General features: G+C 50.2%; 1 protein-coding gene across 1 annotated transcript; it reads right to left on the reverse strand.

Annotated features, from left to right (window-relative positions):
- Nucleotides 1-15,727: 15,727 nt before the first annotated feature.
- LOC542212 (ribulose bisphosphate carboxylase small subunit 1) lies at nucleotides 15,728-16,717 on the reverse strand. Its single transcript, NM_001111824.1, is given in 2 exon segments — nucleotides 15,728-16,345; nucleotides 16,510-16,717. Coding segments are annotated over 2 exon segments (513 nt in total). The 5' UTR covers nucleotides 16,657-16,717; the 3' UTR covers nucleotides 15,728-15,979.
- Nucleotides 16,718-18,136: the final 1,419 nt, after the last annotated feature.

Here is an 18,136-nt window from a genome sequence, read left to right on the forward strand (position 1 = left end):
TTAGAAGCTTGTGAAGGTTCTTCATCCCCACATGTGCTAAGCGGCGATGCCACAGCCAGCCCATGCTAGTCTTAGCTATTAAGCATGCATCTAGACTGGCCTCTTCTTTTGCAAAATCAACTAAATAAAGTTTGCCGTCTAATACACCCTTAAAAGCTAGTGAACCATCACTTCTTCTAAAGACAGACACATCTACATTTGTAAATAGACAGTTATATCCCATATGACATAATTGACTAACAGATAGCAAATTATATCCAAGACTCTCTACTAAAAATACATTAGAGATAGAATGCTCATTAGAAATTGCAATTTTACCTAACCCTTTTACCTTGCCTTGATTCCCATCACCGAATATAATTGAATCTTGGGAATCCTTATTCTTGACGTAGGAGGTGAACATCTTCTTCTCCCCCGTCATATGGTTTGTGCATCCGCTGTCGATAATCCAGCTTGAACCCCCGGATGCATAAACCTGCAAGGCAAATTTAGGCTTGGGACTTAGGTACCCAACTCTTGTTGGGTCCTACAAGGTTAGTGCAAATTTCCTTAGGGACCCAAATGCAAGTTTTGTCTCCCTTGCATTTTGCCCCTAACTTCCTAGCAACTATTTTCCTATCCTTTCTACAAATAGCAAAGGAAGCATTTAGTGCATGATAAATTGTAGAAGGTCCATTCATAACTTTTCTAGGAACATTAACAACATTTCTCCTAGGCATATTATGAACAACATTTCTCCTATCAACATTTCTATCATGCACATAGGAAGAACTAGAAGCAAACATGACATGAGAATCAAAATCATCATAAGCATTAAAACTCCTATAAGCATTTCTAGTTTGTCTCCTATCATGGTACATAAAAGCATGGTTCTTTTGCACACTACTAGCCATAGGGGCCTTCCCTTTCTCCTTGGCGGAGATGGGAGCCTTATGGCTTGTCAAGTTCTTGACTTCCCTCTTGAAGCCAAGCCCATCCTTAATTGAGGGGTGTCTACCAATTGTGTAGGCATCCCTTGCAAATTTTAGTTTATCCAAATCACTCTTGCTAGTCTTAAGTTGGGCATTAAGACTAGCTACTTCATCATTTAATTTAGAAATGCACTCTAGGTGTTCACTACAAGCATCAACATTAAAGTCTTTACACCTAGTGCAAATCACAACATGTTCTACACAAGATGTTAATTTACTAGATTTTTCTAGCTTAGCATTTAAATCATCATTTATGCTCTTTAAGCTATAAATTGTCTCATGGCAAGAAGATAATTCACAAGAAAGCATTTCATTTCTCTTAACTTCTAAAGCATGGGATTTTTGTGCTTCTACAAATTTGTCATGCTCTTCATATAAAAGGTCCTCTTGTTTTTCTAGTAATCTATTCTTATCATTCAAGGCATCAATCAACTCATTAATCTTATCAATTTTAGATCTATCTAATCCCTTGAATAAGCATGAGTAATCTATCTCATCATCATCACTAGACTCATCCTCACTAGAAGAAGCATAGGTAGGGTTTTGAGTACATACCTTCTTCTCCCTTGCCATAAGGCATGTGTGACGCTCGTTGGGGAAGAGGGTCGATTTGTTGAAGGCGGTGGCGGCGAGTCCCTCATTGTCGGAGTCGGAAGAGGAGCAATCCGAATCCCACTCCTTTCCGATATGTGCCTCGCCCTTGGCCTTCTTGTAATGCTTCTTCTTTTCCCTCTTGTCCTCCTTTTCCTGGTCACTTTCATTATCGGGACAGTTAGCAATGAAATGACCAATCTTACCACATTTGAAGCATGAGCGCTTCTCCTTTGTCTTGGTCTTGTTTGGCTGTCCCTTGCGACCTTTAAGCGCCGTCTTGAAGCGCTTAATGATGAGGGCCATCTCCTCATTATTTAGCCCGGCCGCCTCAACTTGCGCCACCTTGCTTGGTAGTGCCTCCTTGCTCCTTGTTGCCTTGAGAGCAATTGGTTGAGGCTCATTGATCGGTCCATTCAAGGCGTCGTCCACGTATCTTGCCTCCTTGATCATCATCCGCCCGCTTACGAATTTTCCGAGTACCTCCTCGGGCGTCATCTTCGTGTACCTGGGATTCTCACGAATATTGTTCACGAGATGAGGATCAAGAACGGTAAATGACCTTAGCATTAGGCGGACGACGTCATGGTCCGTCCATCGCGTGCTTCCGTAGCTCCTTATTTTGTTGATAAGGGTCTTGAGCCGGTTGTATGTTTGGGTTGGCTCCTCGCCCCTTATCATTGCAAACCTTCCAAGCTCGCCCTCCACCAACTCCATTTTAGTGAGCATGGTGATGTCGTTCCCCTCGTGAGAAATCTTGAGGGTGTCCCATATCTGCTTGGCATTGTCCAAGCCGCTCACCTTATTGTACTCGTCCCTGCACAAAGAGGCTAGCAACACAGTAGTAGCTTGTGCATTTTTATGAATTTGTTCGTTAATAAACATAGGGCTATCCGAGCTATCAAATTTCATTCCATTCTCTACAATCTCCCATATGCTTGGATGGAGAGAGAATAAATGACTACGCATTTTGTGACTCCAAAATCCGTAGTCCTCCCCATCAAAGTGTGGAGGTTTGCCGAGAGGAATGGAAAGCAAATGCGAATTCGAACTATGTGGAATACGAGAATAATCAAATGAAAAGTTCGAATTGACCGTCTTCCTGTAGTCGTTGTCATCGTCCTTTTGGGAAGAGGAAGATTCGTCACTGTCGTAGTAGACAATCTCCTTGATGCGCCTTGTCTTCTTCTTCTTCCCATCTTTTCGTCTATGACCCGAGCCCGAGTCGTTTGACTTGTCATCCTTTGGCTCGTTGACGAAGGACTCCTTCTCCTTATCGTTGATCACGATTCCCTTCCCCTTAGGATCCATCTCTTCGGGCGGTTAGTCCCTTTCTTGAAGAGAACGGCTCCGATACCAATTGAGAGCACCTAGAGGGGGGGTGAATAGGTGATCCTGTAAACTTCAAAACTTAAGCCACAAAACTTTGATTAAGTGTTAGCACAGTTAATGCCAAGTGGCTAGAGAGAAGATCTTGCACAATAGGATAATCACACGGAGTTCAACACAGAGCAGACACAGTGATTTATCCCGTGGTTCGGCCAAGTACAAAACTTGCCTACTCCACGTTGTGGCGTCCCAACGGACGAGAGTTGCACTCAACTCCTCTCAAGTGATCCAATGATCAACTTGAATACCACAGTGTTATGCTTTTCCTTTCAATTTCCCGTTTGCGAGGAATCTCCACAACTTGGAGTCTCTCGCCCTTACACTTGAGATTCAACAAGAAATACGGAGTAAGGGAGGGAAGCAACACACACAAATCCACAGCAAAATGCACACACACACGGCCAAGAATCGAGCTCAAAAGACTATCTCAAAGTTCTCACTAGAACGGAGCTCGAATCACTTAGAATGACAAACGAATGCGCAAAGACTGAGTGTGGATGATCAAGAATGCTCTAAGGTTGCTTTGTGTTCTCCTCCATGCGCCTAGGGGTCCCTTTTATAGCCCCAAGGCAGCTAGGAGCCGTTGAGAGCAAATCTGGAAGGCTGATCTTGCCTTCTGTCGTCGGGCGCACCGGACAGTCCGGTGCACACCGGACACTGTCCGGTGCCCGATTTCCTTCCTTAAACAGCGCAGTCGACCGTTGCTGTTCTGGGAGCCGTTGGCGCACCGGACATGTCCGGTGCACACCGGACAGTCCGGTGCCCCCTTTCGACCGTTGGCTTGGCCACGTGTCGCGCGCAGAATCCGCGGCCGACCGTTGGCCCTAGCCGACCGTTGGCTCACCGGACAGTCCGGTGCACACCGGACAGTCCGGTGAATTTTAGCCGTACGCCGTCGGCGAATTCCCGAGAGTGACCACTTCGGCCGAGGCAGCCTGGCGCACCGGACACTGTCCGGTGCCCCAGACCGAAACAGCCCCTTGGCTGTACACAGCCACCTCTTTCCTTTTCTTTTTCTTCCTGTTTCCAATACTTAGACAAGTATATTAGTACACAAAACCAATGTACTAAGACTTAGAAACATACCTTTGCTCTTGATTTGCACTTTATTCATCCATTGCATAAATTCACATTTAAGCACTTGAGTTGGTACTCAATCACCAAAATACTTAGAAATGGCCCAAGGGCACATTTCCCTTTCATTAAGTGCAACATTTTAACCTATATCTCATAACAAAATAAAGTTATCAGATGATAATAAATATTATTGTGAGACTAATGCAACTAGAACGGATCAAAACAGAGTTAAAACGGAGGAGTTATGATTTTCTGAAGATTCTATATGTTTCGTACAAGATTAAATAGGATATAAATTTTATTGTGGCTTTTATGTCAAAACAGAGGTACTATGTGATAAACAATAATATTATAGAATTATAGAAATTGGAATGAACTCATTTGGATTTCATATGAATTTTCTATGAATTACACAAGTTCTAGTACTTATTTTTATATTAAAAATCTCTTTTCTATTTATTTTCCTGGGTTTTCTATTTACTGGACTGGGCGCACAATTATTAAAAACTGCAGGGGCTAACTCGCAAATCTCCCCAAGACTCGAGATTCCCGCATAAGGATGGCGGGTTGATTTCGATAAAGTTTAAGGGCTCTTTTGTAAAGTTGTCGGCCGAAGAGGTATCTAGGGTTTTCGACCGTAGGATTAGATCTGGACGGCAACCAAAAGAACTTGAGTTGGTAACAGATCGCGCGCGTTGGATCAAGATTTAACGGTGCCTATTTTAAACACTAAGGATCCGATCATAGCCGTCGGCTCACGATCCACGCACGCCATGATCGAACCGTTATCGCCCATCTACTCTCCACCCTCCATCTCGGATCCGATGGTTCACAGGGTTCTTCTTCCCTCCGAACGAGCTGGGCGGCGAGACCCGCCGTGATGCGGCGGCGCCATCATCGGCGCACGCAAAGCGGCCCAACGAGGCACCAAACTCCAGTACATTTAATCCTAAACGATTCAGAGGCGACCTCGAACTGATCTAGGGTTTTCTTACCGGGAATCAAGAAGTAGCCGAGGCCAACCACGAGCAGCAGCAGACACCGAGCTCCAGCGTGGAATTCCGGTGCCGCCCCAAATCCTTCTTCCAATCCGATTCTTCGGCCACCACTATAGAGACCCTCTAAAGCTTCTCCGATCGATACCGAGTTCAACCACAGCGACGGAAGTGGAAATCGTCAGCGACGAAATGATCCCGCCTCGCTCTCTCTCTGTTTTCTCTCCTCTCAGCAATGGCGGCATGGCTGCGTGGCTACCGGGGTGCACAAGGGCGAGGGGGAGGGAGAATAGGGTGGCCGCAAGCTTTATAGTCTCCAGAGAGCGGATTCCGTGAGCGATGGCGACGACCGAGCCGTGGGAGGAGCTCGCCGCGGATCGCGCGAGTTCTGTTGCCGTGACCACGTGGATGCTGGTGACAGGTGGGCCCCCAAACGCAGCGTAAGAGCGGGGATGCAACGTGCGCGCAAAACGGGGTATGACGCGCGGGTCCCACGAGCAAGTGTCTGCGAAGGGAGATGGTGCGCTAGGAGCGGACGCGTGCTCGTGACTTACAATGCGGGCCCGCCAGCAGGCGACACAAGGAGAGGAGGCGCGTGCGCAGTGGGTAGATGACACGGGGGCCTGCCTGCCAGCACTAATTCTCCAGTTTGGGCTGCGCGACAAAAATGGAAGTGGGCCGAAATGGTGAAGTTGGCCCATCCGGCTGCTTCTTTTTTTATTTCCTTTTTCTTTCCTTTTATTCTTAATTCTTTTGAATCAAAATTTGAATTTGAATATAGGTTTCACCTTTGAGTCAATTATACAAATTCAAACCCTAGTATAGGGATCACATATCTTTATTTACTTTTTTTTCTCCACATTATATTTATTTTCTTCTCTTTTCTAGATTCAAGAATTTCTTTTAGGTTCTAAATTCCCTTTTTGGACTTTAATATTTTTCTTGTCACATCCTATTTATATTGTCACAAAATGCACACAAAATAAAGTCTCAGCATGATGCACCATTTAATGACTTTTATTAATCCTTTGTTTTTTTAATGAGGTGTTCACATGAAATGATAAATAGAAATGACACACAGGTATTTAAAGGAATATAATTTCTCCTTTTAGATTTTTTTTACAAAGTGGGTATTACACTTTCCTCGTCTTGACTACGATGTCATCGTCGTAGGCCTCGACCGTCCAGCCAATGTGTTCGCCGAACACATGGTTCATGCACCGCTGGTACATCGCGCCCGCATTCCTCAAGTCGAATGGCATGGTGACATAGCAGTACATGCCGAAGGGTGTGATGAAAGAAGTCGCGAGCTGGTCGGACTCTTTCATCCTGATTTGGTGATACCCTGAATAGGCATCGAGGAGAGACAGGGTTTCGCACCCAGCAGTGGAATCCACGATTTGATCGATGCGAGGCAGAGGGTAGGGAACCTTCGGACATGCTTTGTTTAGACCAGTGTAGTCTACACATATCCGCCATTTCCCTCCTTTCTTTCTCACAAGCACAGGGTTGGCAAGCCATTCGGGATGGAATACCTCTTTGATGAACCCTGCCGCCATTAGCTTGTGGATCTCCTCGCCTATGGCTCTGCGCTTTTCTTCGTCGAATCGGCGCAGAGCCTGCTTGACGGGTCGGGCTCCGGCTCGGATATCCAGCGAGTGCTCGGCGACATCCCTCGGTATGTCGGGCATGTCCGAGGGACTCCACGCAAAAACGTCGGCGTTTGCGCGGAGAAAGTCGACGAGCACTGCTTCCTATTTGGGATCGAGCTCGGAGCCGATCCGGATCTGCCTGGAGGCGTCGCTGCTGGTGTCGAGGGGGACGGACTTAACCGTCTCCGCTGGCTCAAAGTTGCTGGCGTGACGCTTCACGTCTGGCACCTCCTTAGAGAGGCTTTCCAGGTCGGCGATGAGGGCCTCGGACTCGGCGAGGGCCTCGGCGTACTCCACGCACTCCACGTCGCATTCGAACGCGTGTTTGTACGTGGGGCCGACGGTGATGACCACGTTGGGGCCCGGCATCTTGAGCTTGAGGTAGGTGTAGTTGGGGACGGCCATGAACTTCGCGTGCATGGCCTCCCCAGTACCGCGTGGTAGGTTCCTCGGAACCCGACCACCTCGAACGTAAGGGTCTCCCTTCGAAAGTTGGAGGGCGTTCCGAAGCAGACGGGAAGGTCGAGTTGTCCGAGGGGCTGGACGCACTTCCCGGGGATGATCCCGTGGAAAGGCGCAGCGCCTGCCCGGACCGAGGATAGATCGACACGCAGGAGCCCGAGGGTCTCAGCGTAGATGATGTTGAGGCTACTGCCTCCGTCCATGAGGACCCTGGTGAGCCTGACGTCGCCGATGACGGGGTCGACAACGAGCGGGTATTTCCCCGGGCTCGGCACGTGATCGGGGTGGTCGGCTTGGTCGAAGGTGATGGGCTTGTCGGACCAGTCTAGGTAGACTGGCGCCGCCACCTTCACCGAACAGACCTCCCGACGCTCTTGCTTGCGGTGCCGAGCCGAGGCGTTCGCCGCTTGCCCACCGTATATCATGAAGCAGTCGCGGACCTCGGGGAACTCTCCTGCCTGGTGATCTTTCTTCTTGTCATCGTCGCGAGCCCTGCCACGCTCCGCGGGTGGCCCGGCCCTGTGGAAGTGGCGCCGAAGCATAGCGCACTCCTCAAGGGTGTGCTTGACGGGCCCCTGATGATAGGGGCATGGCTCCTTGAGCATCTTGTCGAAGAGGTTGGCACCTCCGGGGGGTTTCTGAGGGTTCTTGTACTCGGCGGCGGTGACAAGGTCCGCGTCGGCGGCGTCGCGTTTCGCTTGCGACTTCTTCTTGCCCTTCTTCTTGGCGCCGCGCTGAGTTGACGCCTCGGGGGCATCTTCCGGTGGGCGGCCCTAGGGCTGCTTGTCCTTCCGGAAGATAGCCTCAACCGCCTCCTGGCCAGAGGCAAACTTGGTGGCAATGTCCATCAGCTCGCTCGCCCTGGTGGGGGTCTTGCGACCCAGCTTGCTTACCAGGTCACGGCAGGTGGTGCCGGCGAGGAACGCGCCGATGACATCTGAATCGGTGATGTTGGGCAGCTCGGTGCGCTGCTTCGAGAATCGCCAGATGTAGTCCCAGAGAGACTCTCCCGGCTGCTGTCGGCAGCTTCGGAGGTCCTAGGAGTTTCCAGGGCGTACGTACGTGCCCTGGAAATTGCCGGCGAAGGCTTGGACCGGGTCGTCCCAGTTGGAGATCTGCCCCGGAGGCAGGTGCTCCAACCAGGCGCGAGCGGTGTTGGAGAGGAACAGGGGGAGGTTGCGGATGATGAGATTGTCGTCGTCCGTTCCACCCAGTTGGCAGGCCAGCCGGTAGTCCGCGAGCCACAGTTCCGGTCTCGTCTCCCCCGAGTACTTTGTGATAGTAGTCGGGGGTCAGAACCGGGTCGGGAAAGGCGCCCGTCGTATGGCACGGCTGAAGGCCTGCGGACCGGGTGGTTCGGGTGAGGGACTCTGATCCTCCCCGTTGTCGTAGCGTCCTCCACGCCTGGGGTGGTAGCCTCGGCGCATCCTCTCGTCGAGGTGGGCCCGACGGTCGCGGTGATGGTGCTCATTGCCGAGGCGACCCGGGGCCGCAGGCGCTGTGTTGCGCGTGCGCCCGGTGTGGATCGAGGCTTCCCGCATGAATCAGGAAGTCGCGGCACGATGTTCTGAGGGGTACCCCTGCCTCCGGGAGGCGGAGCTCTCGGCCCGTCGGACCGTGGCACCCTCCAGGAGATTCTTGAGCTCTTCCTGGATTCGCCGCCCCTCGGTGGTTGATGGCTCTGGCATCGCGCGGAGAAGCATTGCCGCTGCAGCCAGGTTCTGGCCGACCCCACTGGAAGCGGGCGTCGGCCTTACCCTGACATCGTCGGCGATGCGGTGCTGGATACCCTGGGGTAGATGACGCATTTCTCCGGCCGGAGGTGGGCCCGCCCATTCCTGCCCGACGTCCCTGCGGATCGGCTCAAGTGCTCCTGCTCCCTCGTCGAGCCTGGCCTGCACCCCGCGGATTTGCTCGAGCTGTGGGTCATGACCCCCCACCGGAACGGGGACCACAGCTAGCTCCGGTAGGATGTCAACGTGTGGCACAGGCCTAGGGAGATCACTGTTCTCCGGCATACCGAGATGGTTGCCTTCGGAGGGACCCCCTAGATCGACGTGGAAACATTCACGACTTGGGCCGCAGTCCTCGTCGCCGAGGCTACGGCTACCGTCGGAATAGTCGGAAAGGCAGTAGTCGCATGCGGTCATGAAGTCCCGCATGGCACTGGGGTTGCCAAGTCTAGAGAAATCCCAACAGAAGTCGGGCTCGTCATCTTCCTCGGACCCCGAGGGCCCGTAGGTCGAGACGTCCGTCAGCCGGTCCCAGGGTGACCGCATACGATACCCCAGAGGGTTTGGACTCGCCTCTACGAGAGCGTCCGCCAAAGCGAAGCCGCTTGGCGGGTCGAGGCTGAATCCAAGGGGCGTGAGATGGGAATCGGTCGGTACCTCTTGGTCGACGGGCGGTGGCGGAGTCACGTCAAGGACTGACTGCACCGTAGTCTCAGGTACGAGGGTGACGCCCAGCAAGCCTTTCGCGAGCGTGCTGGCGTCGTCCGTTTGCTCGGAATTGGCGTGTCGTGGGGAGACGGCGCTCGTCTTCGTCTCAAACGCGAGGTCGATGCCCGACGCGCCCCCTGTTGGGGTGCCGGCGCCGTCGACTTGCTCGACAGCCGACGGGGGGCCGCCTCCTGCTTGGCCTTGGTTGCCCCGCCTCCTCCTCCGTCGGCGGGGGAGAGGGCGGGGTGAGCTTGAATGTTGTTCTTCCACCACGCGGGGAAGACGTCGTCGATTCCGCCGCCGGCGGGCGGGCTGTCGGCCGCCATTGTCGCTGTCGCACGGTGGAGGAAGGAGTATCATGTCGTAGCTGTCGTCGAGGGACATGAACTCAAGACTCCCGAAACGGAGCACCGTCCCAGGCTGGAAAGGTTGCTGTAGACTGCCCATCTGGAGCTTGACGGGAAGCTGTTCGTCAACACGCAGCAGGCCCCTACCTGGCGCGCCAACTGTCGGCGTTTCGAGACCAGGGGGTCCCTGGGCCGATGAGTGAAATGTCGCCGCGTGCCCCAGCCCAGATGGGTCGGCGCGAGGCCGAGCACGAAGGGGGGAAGGAAAGGCAGCCGGAGACGGGCGTGAGAGAGGTGGAAATCCCGCGGCCTTTGTGTTCGTTCCGCGCCCAGGTCGGGTGCGCTTGCAGTAGGGGGTTACAAGCGTCCACGCGGGAGGGGGAGCGAGCGGCCTCACGCGAGCGCCTGTCCCATCCTCTTCCCCGCGCAGCCAACCCTCTGTAAGAGGGCCCTGGTCCTTCCTTTTATAGGCGTAAGGAGAGGATCCAGGTGTACAATGGGGTGTAGCAGAGTGCTACGTGTCTAGCGGAGGAGAGCTAGCGCCCTAAGTACATGCCGTCGTGGCAGCCGGAGAGGTTTTGGCACCCGGTTCGTGTGGTGTTGTGGCCGTCGGAGGAGCGCTGGAGCCTAGCGGAAGGACAGCTGTCGGGCTGTCGAGTCCTTGCTGACGTCCTCTTGCTTCCGTAAGGGGGCTGAGAGCCGCTGTCGTCACAGAGCGTGCGGGGCGCCATCATTGCCTATCTGGCGGAGCGAGCCAGATGGGACGCCGATCTTGTTCCCCGTAGCCTGAGTCAGCTTGGGGTAGGGTAATGATGGCGCCTCCTGTCGACGTGGTCGGTCCGCGCCCTAGGTTGGGCGATGTGGAGGCTCCTCCGAGGTCGAGGTCGAGTCTGTCTTCCGTGGTCGTGGTCGAGTCCGAGCCCCTGGGTCGGGCGAGGCGGAGACCGTCGGCTGAGGCCAGGGCTGAGTCCGAGCCTTGGGGTCGGGCGAAGCGGAGTTCGTCGTCATCTGGGGCTGAGCCCAAGTCCGAGCCCTGGGTCGGGCGGAGCGGAGTTTGTCGTCTTCTGGGGCTGAGCCCAAGTCCGAGCCCTGGGTCGGGCGGAGTGGAGTTCGCCGTCTTCTGGGGCTGAGCCCAAGTCCGAGCCCTGGGTCGGGCGGAGCGGAGTTCGCCGTCTTTCGGGGCTGAGCCCAAGTCCGAGCCCTGGGTCGGGCGGAGCGGAGTTCGCCGTCTTCCGGGGCTGAGCCCAAGTCCGAGCCCTGGGTCGGGCGGAGCGGAGTTCGCCGTCTTCCGGGGCTGAGCCCGAGTCCGAGCCCTGGGTCGGGCGGAGCGGAGTTTGTCGTCTTCCGGGGCTGAGCCCGAGTCCGAGCCCTGGGTCGGGCGAAGCAGAGCTTCCTATGGTGCCCGAGGTCGGGCCTGACTGCCTGTCAGCCTCACTCTGTCGAGTGGCACAGCAGTCGGAGCGGCGCAGGCGGCGCTGTCCTTCTGTCAGGCCGGTCAGTGGAGCGGCGAAGTGACTGCGGTCACTTCGGCTCTGTCGACTGGAGGACGCGTGTCAGGATAAAGGTGTCAGGCCACCTTTGCATTAAATGCTCCTGCGATCTGGTCGGTTGGCGCGGCGATTTGGTCAGGGTTGTTTCTTGGCGAAGACAGGGCCTCGGGCGAGCCGTAAGTATGTTCGTCGCTGGAGGGGGGCCTCGGGCGAGACGGAAATCCTCCGGGGTCGGCTGCCCTTGTCCGAGGCTAGGCTCGGGCGAGGCGTGATCGAGTCCCTCGAATGGACCGATCCCTGACTAAATCGCACCCATCAGGCCTTTGCAGCTTTATGCTGATGGGGTTACCAGCTGAGAATTAGGAGACTTGAGGGTACCCCTAATTATGGTCCCCGACAGGTCATTAATATACTCCTACTAATATCATTATTATTATTATGAAATGCACCCACAATAAACTCCAACTTGATGAATAGATATCTATTTATTCTAATTATTTTATTTGTTTGATAGATGTTTGAAATATGAAACACACTCCTATTGTTTTCTTTCTTTTTAGAAAAATAGTATTTTGAATGTGGGGTAAAAAGTAAAAGTTACTTAAAAATTAAATATTCATATAAATAAATGCTTATGGTGTATTATTTAATGATATGCATAATCATTTGGTTGAATAGAAAACTTTTCTATTACTTCTTTTCTAAAATAATTCTTGGTTTTTAAAATTCAGTCCTCAATTTTCAATACTCAAGTATAATTTGAGATATCTGAATTTACTATTTTATCTCTTCATATATTTATTTTATTATTATTATTATTATTTTCTTATACAGATTTTGGGCCTTACAAAAGCACTACCCAGATGACATTCAAATTGCATGGTTGTCGAGATAGTAGAGGTCGTTCATCACTCTACTTGGCTTGGTGGTGCTTGGGCCTTTGTCGCTCTGGGCGTCTACTTGCTCCCAATGCTCGGTGCTATGGCTCCAAGCTCGTTGGCGAAGAATCGAAGAGTTGTCTCGGGTGGGGTGTGTTAAGGCTTAGCAGCGATGACGCAATGTGGTCTTCCTCGTGTGTCGGTGCTTGGGTTTAGGTGTTGTCGAGTTCCTTGGCTGTATGCAGCTCGTTTTAGGAAATCGGAGCTGTTCGTCCCTTATGTTAAGCTCGACCGTGATGACTCTAGATATGCTTTGTGTGTGGGGCTACCGTCGTTGTTTGAGGGGGCCTGCCGATTTCTCTGTCGTGCACTCTGTATTGATGCAGCTTATTCCATTGGAGGATAGCTTTGTTTTATTCGGTTTCAGCTGTGTGGCTGCAACTAACCATTCTGTCCTTTTGCGTTCTCTACCTACATTCTATCTAGCAAGGCAGACCGTGTTTCTTCAGTCGTGATATGATGTTGTGTTGCGCCGTTTTCTCATTGCCAGGTCACCTGTTTTCGAAGGCTCCGTCGTGATATGATGTTGTGTTGGGGCGGAAGAAACATTTCTACAAATAATTAGAGTTGGCAGACCATTAGTCAAACAAAGTTCAAGCTTGTTGGTTGGATTGATTGGAGTTGTGTATCTTCTGACACAACTATTTCAGTGGAATGTACACATCCAATTGTCAGCAGATCAGCTAAACTGCTTCTACACGATGAAGTGATGAAAGCCGTAAATGAGCGAAATAACAAAACTCAAAGAACAAAAATGCTTATCCTCTTCGGGAGGTTGTTGTTTGCTTATTTTAGTCCTTCTTCTTTATAAATATTAATCGTCATGCTCGGTTCCTTTAAAAAAAAGGACATAAATGCTTGTTTGGATAAAAGTTTGCTAAAATGCATGAGCTACGACTAAAATTTTCTTATCCAAGCGGTAAGGTCGAGATGTCCACAATCAGATCAGATACGATATGATGCCCTAATTACTCTTTTTTTTTAAAAAAAAAACTTCAACACTCCTAAACTTTCTACTCATTAATATTCAGAATTGTTTGAACTAGTCAGAGTGAACACACGCCTTTTCTTTTCTGTCAATTCTGCAAAAAAAGCGAAGGCCTAAAACTAAGGCATGTGCATTTCAAGAAGAAAATACACAGAGTAGCTAAGAAGAGTGGTCGAAGGTGCTCGCGAGGCCTGTGCATTTCACACTTCACACTGACAAGTATGTGCTGAAAATTGCCATCCCTGAATCATTTTGCAAGAAAGGATGATTGAGAAATCTCGGTTTCAATATTCGACTGAGATTCAGCATTTGCCTATGGCCTGTATTGTATTGTACCTATGGAAAGTAGTGCCATATATACTGAAAGTTGGATTGTGTGTGTGTGGTTTTGTTTTTCTCTGTGGTTCCTCTACGTGTGGCCTAGGTCGTTAGCTTTTGTGTACGAGTGCCACTATAGCTCTCAACTTTCAGATTTTTTGTATACGAAAGGTGCCCTTTTGGCTCCTGTTCCAATAGTGGCTGATGTGGCTGGCAGCTCCGCTTGGCTCACTACCACGTCTACGCAAGCCCATGAAATCCACTGACGTGCATAGAAACAAAGGTCGTCAGGGGAAGCAAGTAAAAGTGGTGCTGGTTTTACTTCTCTGCCAATGCGCAATGTAAACGCAGCAATCTGATTCGTGAGGAATGCAAGAACTTTCGCAATGTAAACGCAGCAATCTGATAGGTGCCCGAAACCTATCGAGCCTCTTTGCAGATAGTTAGTTGTTTCTTGTCTTTCCTCCCTGGCTAGGCCGATGAATGCTCTGCAGTTGCTGCGAGCGCGGCTCCTGCTTGGTCCTGCTAGCTAGTATAGATTTATGCTTTTCATGCGCCTCTCTTTTTAATATAACGGGCAGCTCTTCTATTGGTTCGTTAGTTAAAAAAACGCAGCAATCTGATTATCTTTTTCCACATACTACTAGAAGGGTTAGCAATTCTGTGTTAATTATTCGATTCCCATTTCACTCTACATTTTGGCTGAATGTCTTAATACTCACTATATACTATTATCGATGGCAATGTGGAGCCATGTTTTCTGTGGCTTCGTAAATACCTTAAATGTGATAACTCCATCTATATTGTTTTGGTTTCGGCAATTTAATGGGCAATCTGGAAAGCCAGAAATAGAGTGTGCTTTGACAATGTATGCTTGTGAAATCGCCTAACGAGATTATTTCACATGCGGGGCTTTTAATTTTCTCTTGGGCAGGCTTAGGCAAGAAAGAACTCCAAGATCTCCTTCAAGAGGGCGCCAAGCTGCTTGTTCGGGCTACAAATACAAGAGGAGGAAATTAGATCTCTGGCCTCAGCGGATGAGATGGACGTGACGCTATACTTCACCTGGTGCTGCAGGATCCATGTGGTTTTGAGCAGGATGATTGTTTTGCTTCCTTTTTTCTTCTGAGGTTGGGTGTGGCTATGGTGTATGTCACCCCTTTAGCCCTTTTCACAACACTCTAGGTCATCTCTCTTCTCCTACCTTTTGGCTATCTGTGCCGTGCCTGTAATAGGAGTCCTCTGTCAAGTCATCTAAACCAGATAACTACTGTGATAGGGAAACTCTGTTGCGAGTTACCTTAGTTACTCTGCATTTACTTGACCTTCTGTATTGTATCTGGACCTGCTATATTTCTATTACGGTAATAATAGAAAATATATGGTAATAATAGAAATGGGGTTTTACTCGCTCGAAAAAAAAGAGAAGTAGCAGTGTGCCTTTGTCGTACATGTAAGAAAACGGCCGTCGACTTGCCTTGCAGTCTCCATCAGTAAAGCTGTGTATCGACAGTGGGAGTAGGCCGGTACAATCACTTGCCAATCATTCAAACTTTACATCATCTGATCTACTCGTGCGCTCTGTACCACATATTTTCTCTCTGGTTTTTCATTCGTTTCTCTGGTTTCATTTTGCTAGTGTTCTAGCACTACTTTATGTGTGATGTAAACATAAAACTGCATCTGTTGGCTTATTTCGTTTTCCATTCCACAAGATAGGTATATACATATATATGCAGTTTAATAATAGCATCACGCTTGTTGGTACATCTCGAATTCGTTCACTTAAGATCTCAAAAAAGACATAGGAAAGGAAAGAAGGAATTGAAGTGAAGAGGACACACATCCATTAATTAGCATATATATGATGAGACAGATATATAAATAAAAAGCACCAGTTATATATTAACTTAACACGGTGTCGTATAGTATTGTCGGCGCCTCGGCGGATTTATATATATAGTTTGTATCCATATTACATGTATATGATAGCCGGAGCTTGCATTCACATGTTCCTCACCCCAAGTATATATAGGCGTTGCAGTAGTTTTGTAGCAGGTATAGAGGTAGCCAATGCAAGGCCATGATTGCAACAATGGATACATCACATCCAGCAGAGAACTGCTGGAAAGCAAAGGAACCATGGCCGGGGAAAAGAAGAAAAAAAAAGGAAAAAAGGAAAGAAGAAACCAAGCAAGCAAAGGGTACACGGTGACCCGAAGCAAAACCGAACGACAGAGACGACGCATGGCACTAGCTACTAGCTCACGCAGGAGCTAGCTAGCTAGCTAGCCGGCGGGGGGCGGCCGGCGGGCGCGGTCTAGTCGCTGCCCGGGGGCTTGTAGGCGATGAAGCTGACGCACTGCGTCTGCTTGATGTTGTCGAAGCCGATGACGCGGTGGAAGGCGTCCGGGTAGGATTTGATGGCCTCCTGCAGCTCCTTGTACACCTGGGTGGCGTCGTTGCAGCCGAACATGGGCAGCTTCCACATGGTCCAGTAGCGGCCGTCGTAGTAGCACGGGGAGGTGGAGTTCTCGCGGTACACGAAGCCGACCTTGCTGAACTCGAGGCAGGGTATCCAGCCGTTGCGCAGCAGGTAGTCCACCTGCTTCAGCAGGTCGTCCGTCGACAGCGGCGGCAGGTACGACAGCGTCTCGAACTTCTTGTTGCCGTAGGCCGGCCACACCTGCACGTAGTACGTGTGTTTTGGTTCGTTTGGGGTTGGGAAATGGGATGGGATGGGCAACACACATCAGTCCATGCATGGATCATCAGTTCCCTTCCTATTACTAACTCGCTAGCTGCAGCTGCTGCAATGCAAAGAACTACTAGCTAGGATGCATTTGTTACCTGCATGCACCGGATCCTTCCGCCGTTGCTGACGTTGCCGAGGCTTCTGGAGGAGCGGCGGGCGACGGGGAGGCTGGCGGTGGACTTGAGCCCCTGGAACGGAGCGACGGCGGTGGCCGACGAGGCCATCATCACGGTGGGCGCCATGGCTGCCTGGCTGCCTAGTATGTATGTACTCGCTGCTTGCTTGCTTGCTTGGGTCGTCCTGTAGTAGGCTCCCCCACACCGACGGCATATATAGAGGGGGAGAGTGTGCGACGGGATGGCCGGCTCCGGCTCTCGTTGGGGGCAGGACGCAGTACAGGACAGGACGAAGCGGATGTGGGACGAGTGGCCACCGTTCTCCCGTGGCCGCGCCCGGCCAGCCTGGCCCTATCCTGATCGCGTCCGCCACCACATGTCGCGTCCCCGTGGCGCGCCTTATCGCCTGCGCGCCATGGTTGGACTATGCGTGATGTGCCAGGGACTTGTAGATAGGAGGAAGCGCAGTTTAGGCTCGTCGCGGTTCTGGGCAAAGACAAAACAGTTTTGGGCTTGGGCTTCGGCTTCGGCTTCGGCTGCGTCTGCTTGCAGTTTTGGCTCTTTGCATCGTCTGCTGCTCTCTCACCTGAGGCACTGACGCCGGCCCTGTTTGGATCTACAGAATTGGGCTGAATTCAAGTCAGTTTCCAGGATGGCTTGTTTGGCAGCGCATTGAAATTGGAAAGTGACAGTAGAATTTTTTGGCATATATATGCGCCTTACTTAGCTACCTCGAATTCATGGCAATTCCGCCTCTTGTCTTTTATCGGGCGTCGTCCACGAGCGCCTACGCCTTCCCCAACCATTCCACCTATTCTATTTTTCTACAAAAAAAATAATTACCCCAGCCTCAGCTATTTATGAAAAATATATGAACTTTCGCTAGAGTTGCATTTGAATTCCCCACGTCTGTCATCAGTCATCACGAAAGAAAGGTAAATCTAAAACTCCTCCTAAAAATGTTATTTAATTACCCAAACATGCCTAAAACTGCATTTAAGGATATCTACTATGAAAGGTATTGCAAAATAACACACTAAATGTGCCATTTATCTTTGCAAGCCGCGGATGCAGATCTAGCGCCAGATTAAAGGGAGCTCGATTCATGGATATATGTTCTTTTTCAAAGAATGTTTATGGTCGATGTTTGTTATTTTTTTCGTTTTGCGAAACCGTATGCAAGAAATTACAAAAGGTGGGGAACTTTTTGTTTTCATAATCAAAAAAATATGTCTTTTAGATTACGCGTATCTAAGCAATGTAAATACGCTAAATTTGTGTCTTACTTATGTACCTACGTGCTCAATTAACTAAATATTCCACATATTTTTGTCTTACCAATATAATCTATTATAGAAAATAATTCAACAACCATAGAAATATGCATAAATTTTTCTAGACTACACATTCTACCATTTCTCTACTGATATAAGGTCCTGTCCTTAAGCAACCTAGTTTTTAAGAAGCCAGATTCTATCTCTAATTTCCAGAAATTGGTTTATAAAAACAACTGGTTAATCGTGTTTGTAACCATCTCAATTTCTATAAATTAGTTTTAGCTAGGGGAGGCTAGCTTCTTGGTTTTAAGAAACCGAGAATCCAGTTT

Source organism: Zea mays, chromosome 4 (genome assembly GCF_902167145.1).
Source record: "Zea mays cultivar B73 chromosome 4, Zm-B73-REFERENCE-NAM-5.0, whole genome shotgun sequence".
Taxonomy (NCBI): domain Eukaryota; kingdom Viridiplantae; phylum Streptophyta; class Magnoliopsida; order Poales; family Poaceae; genus Zea; species Zea mays.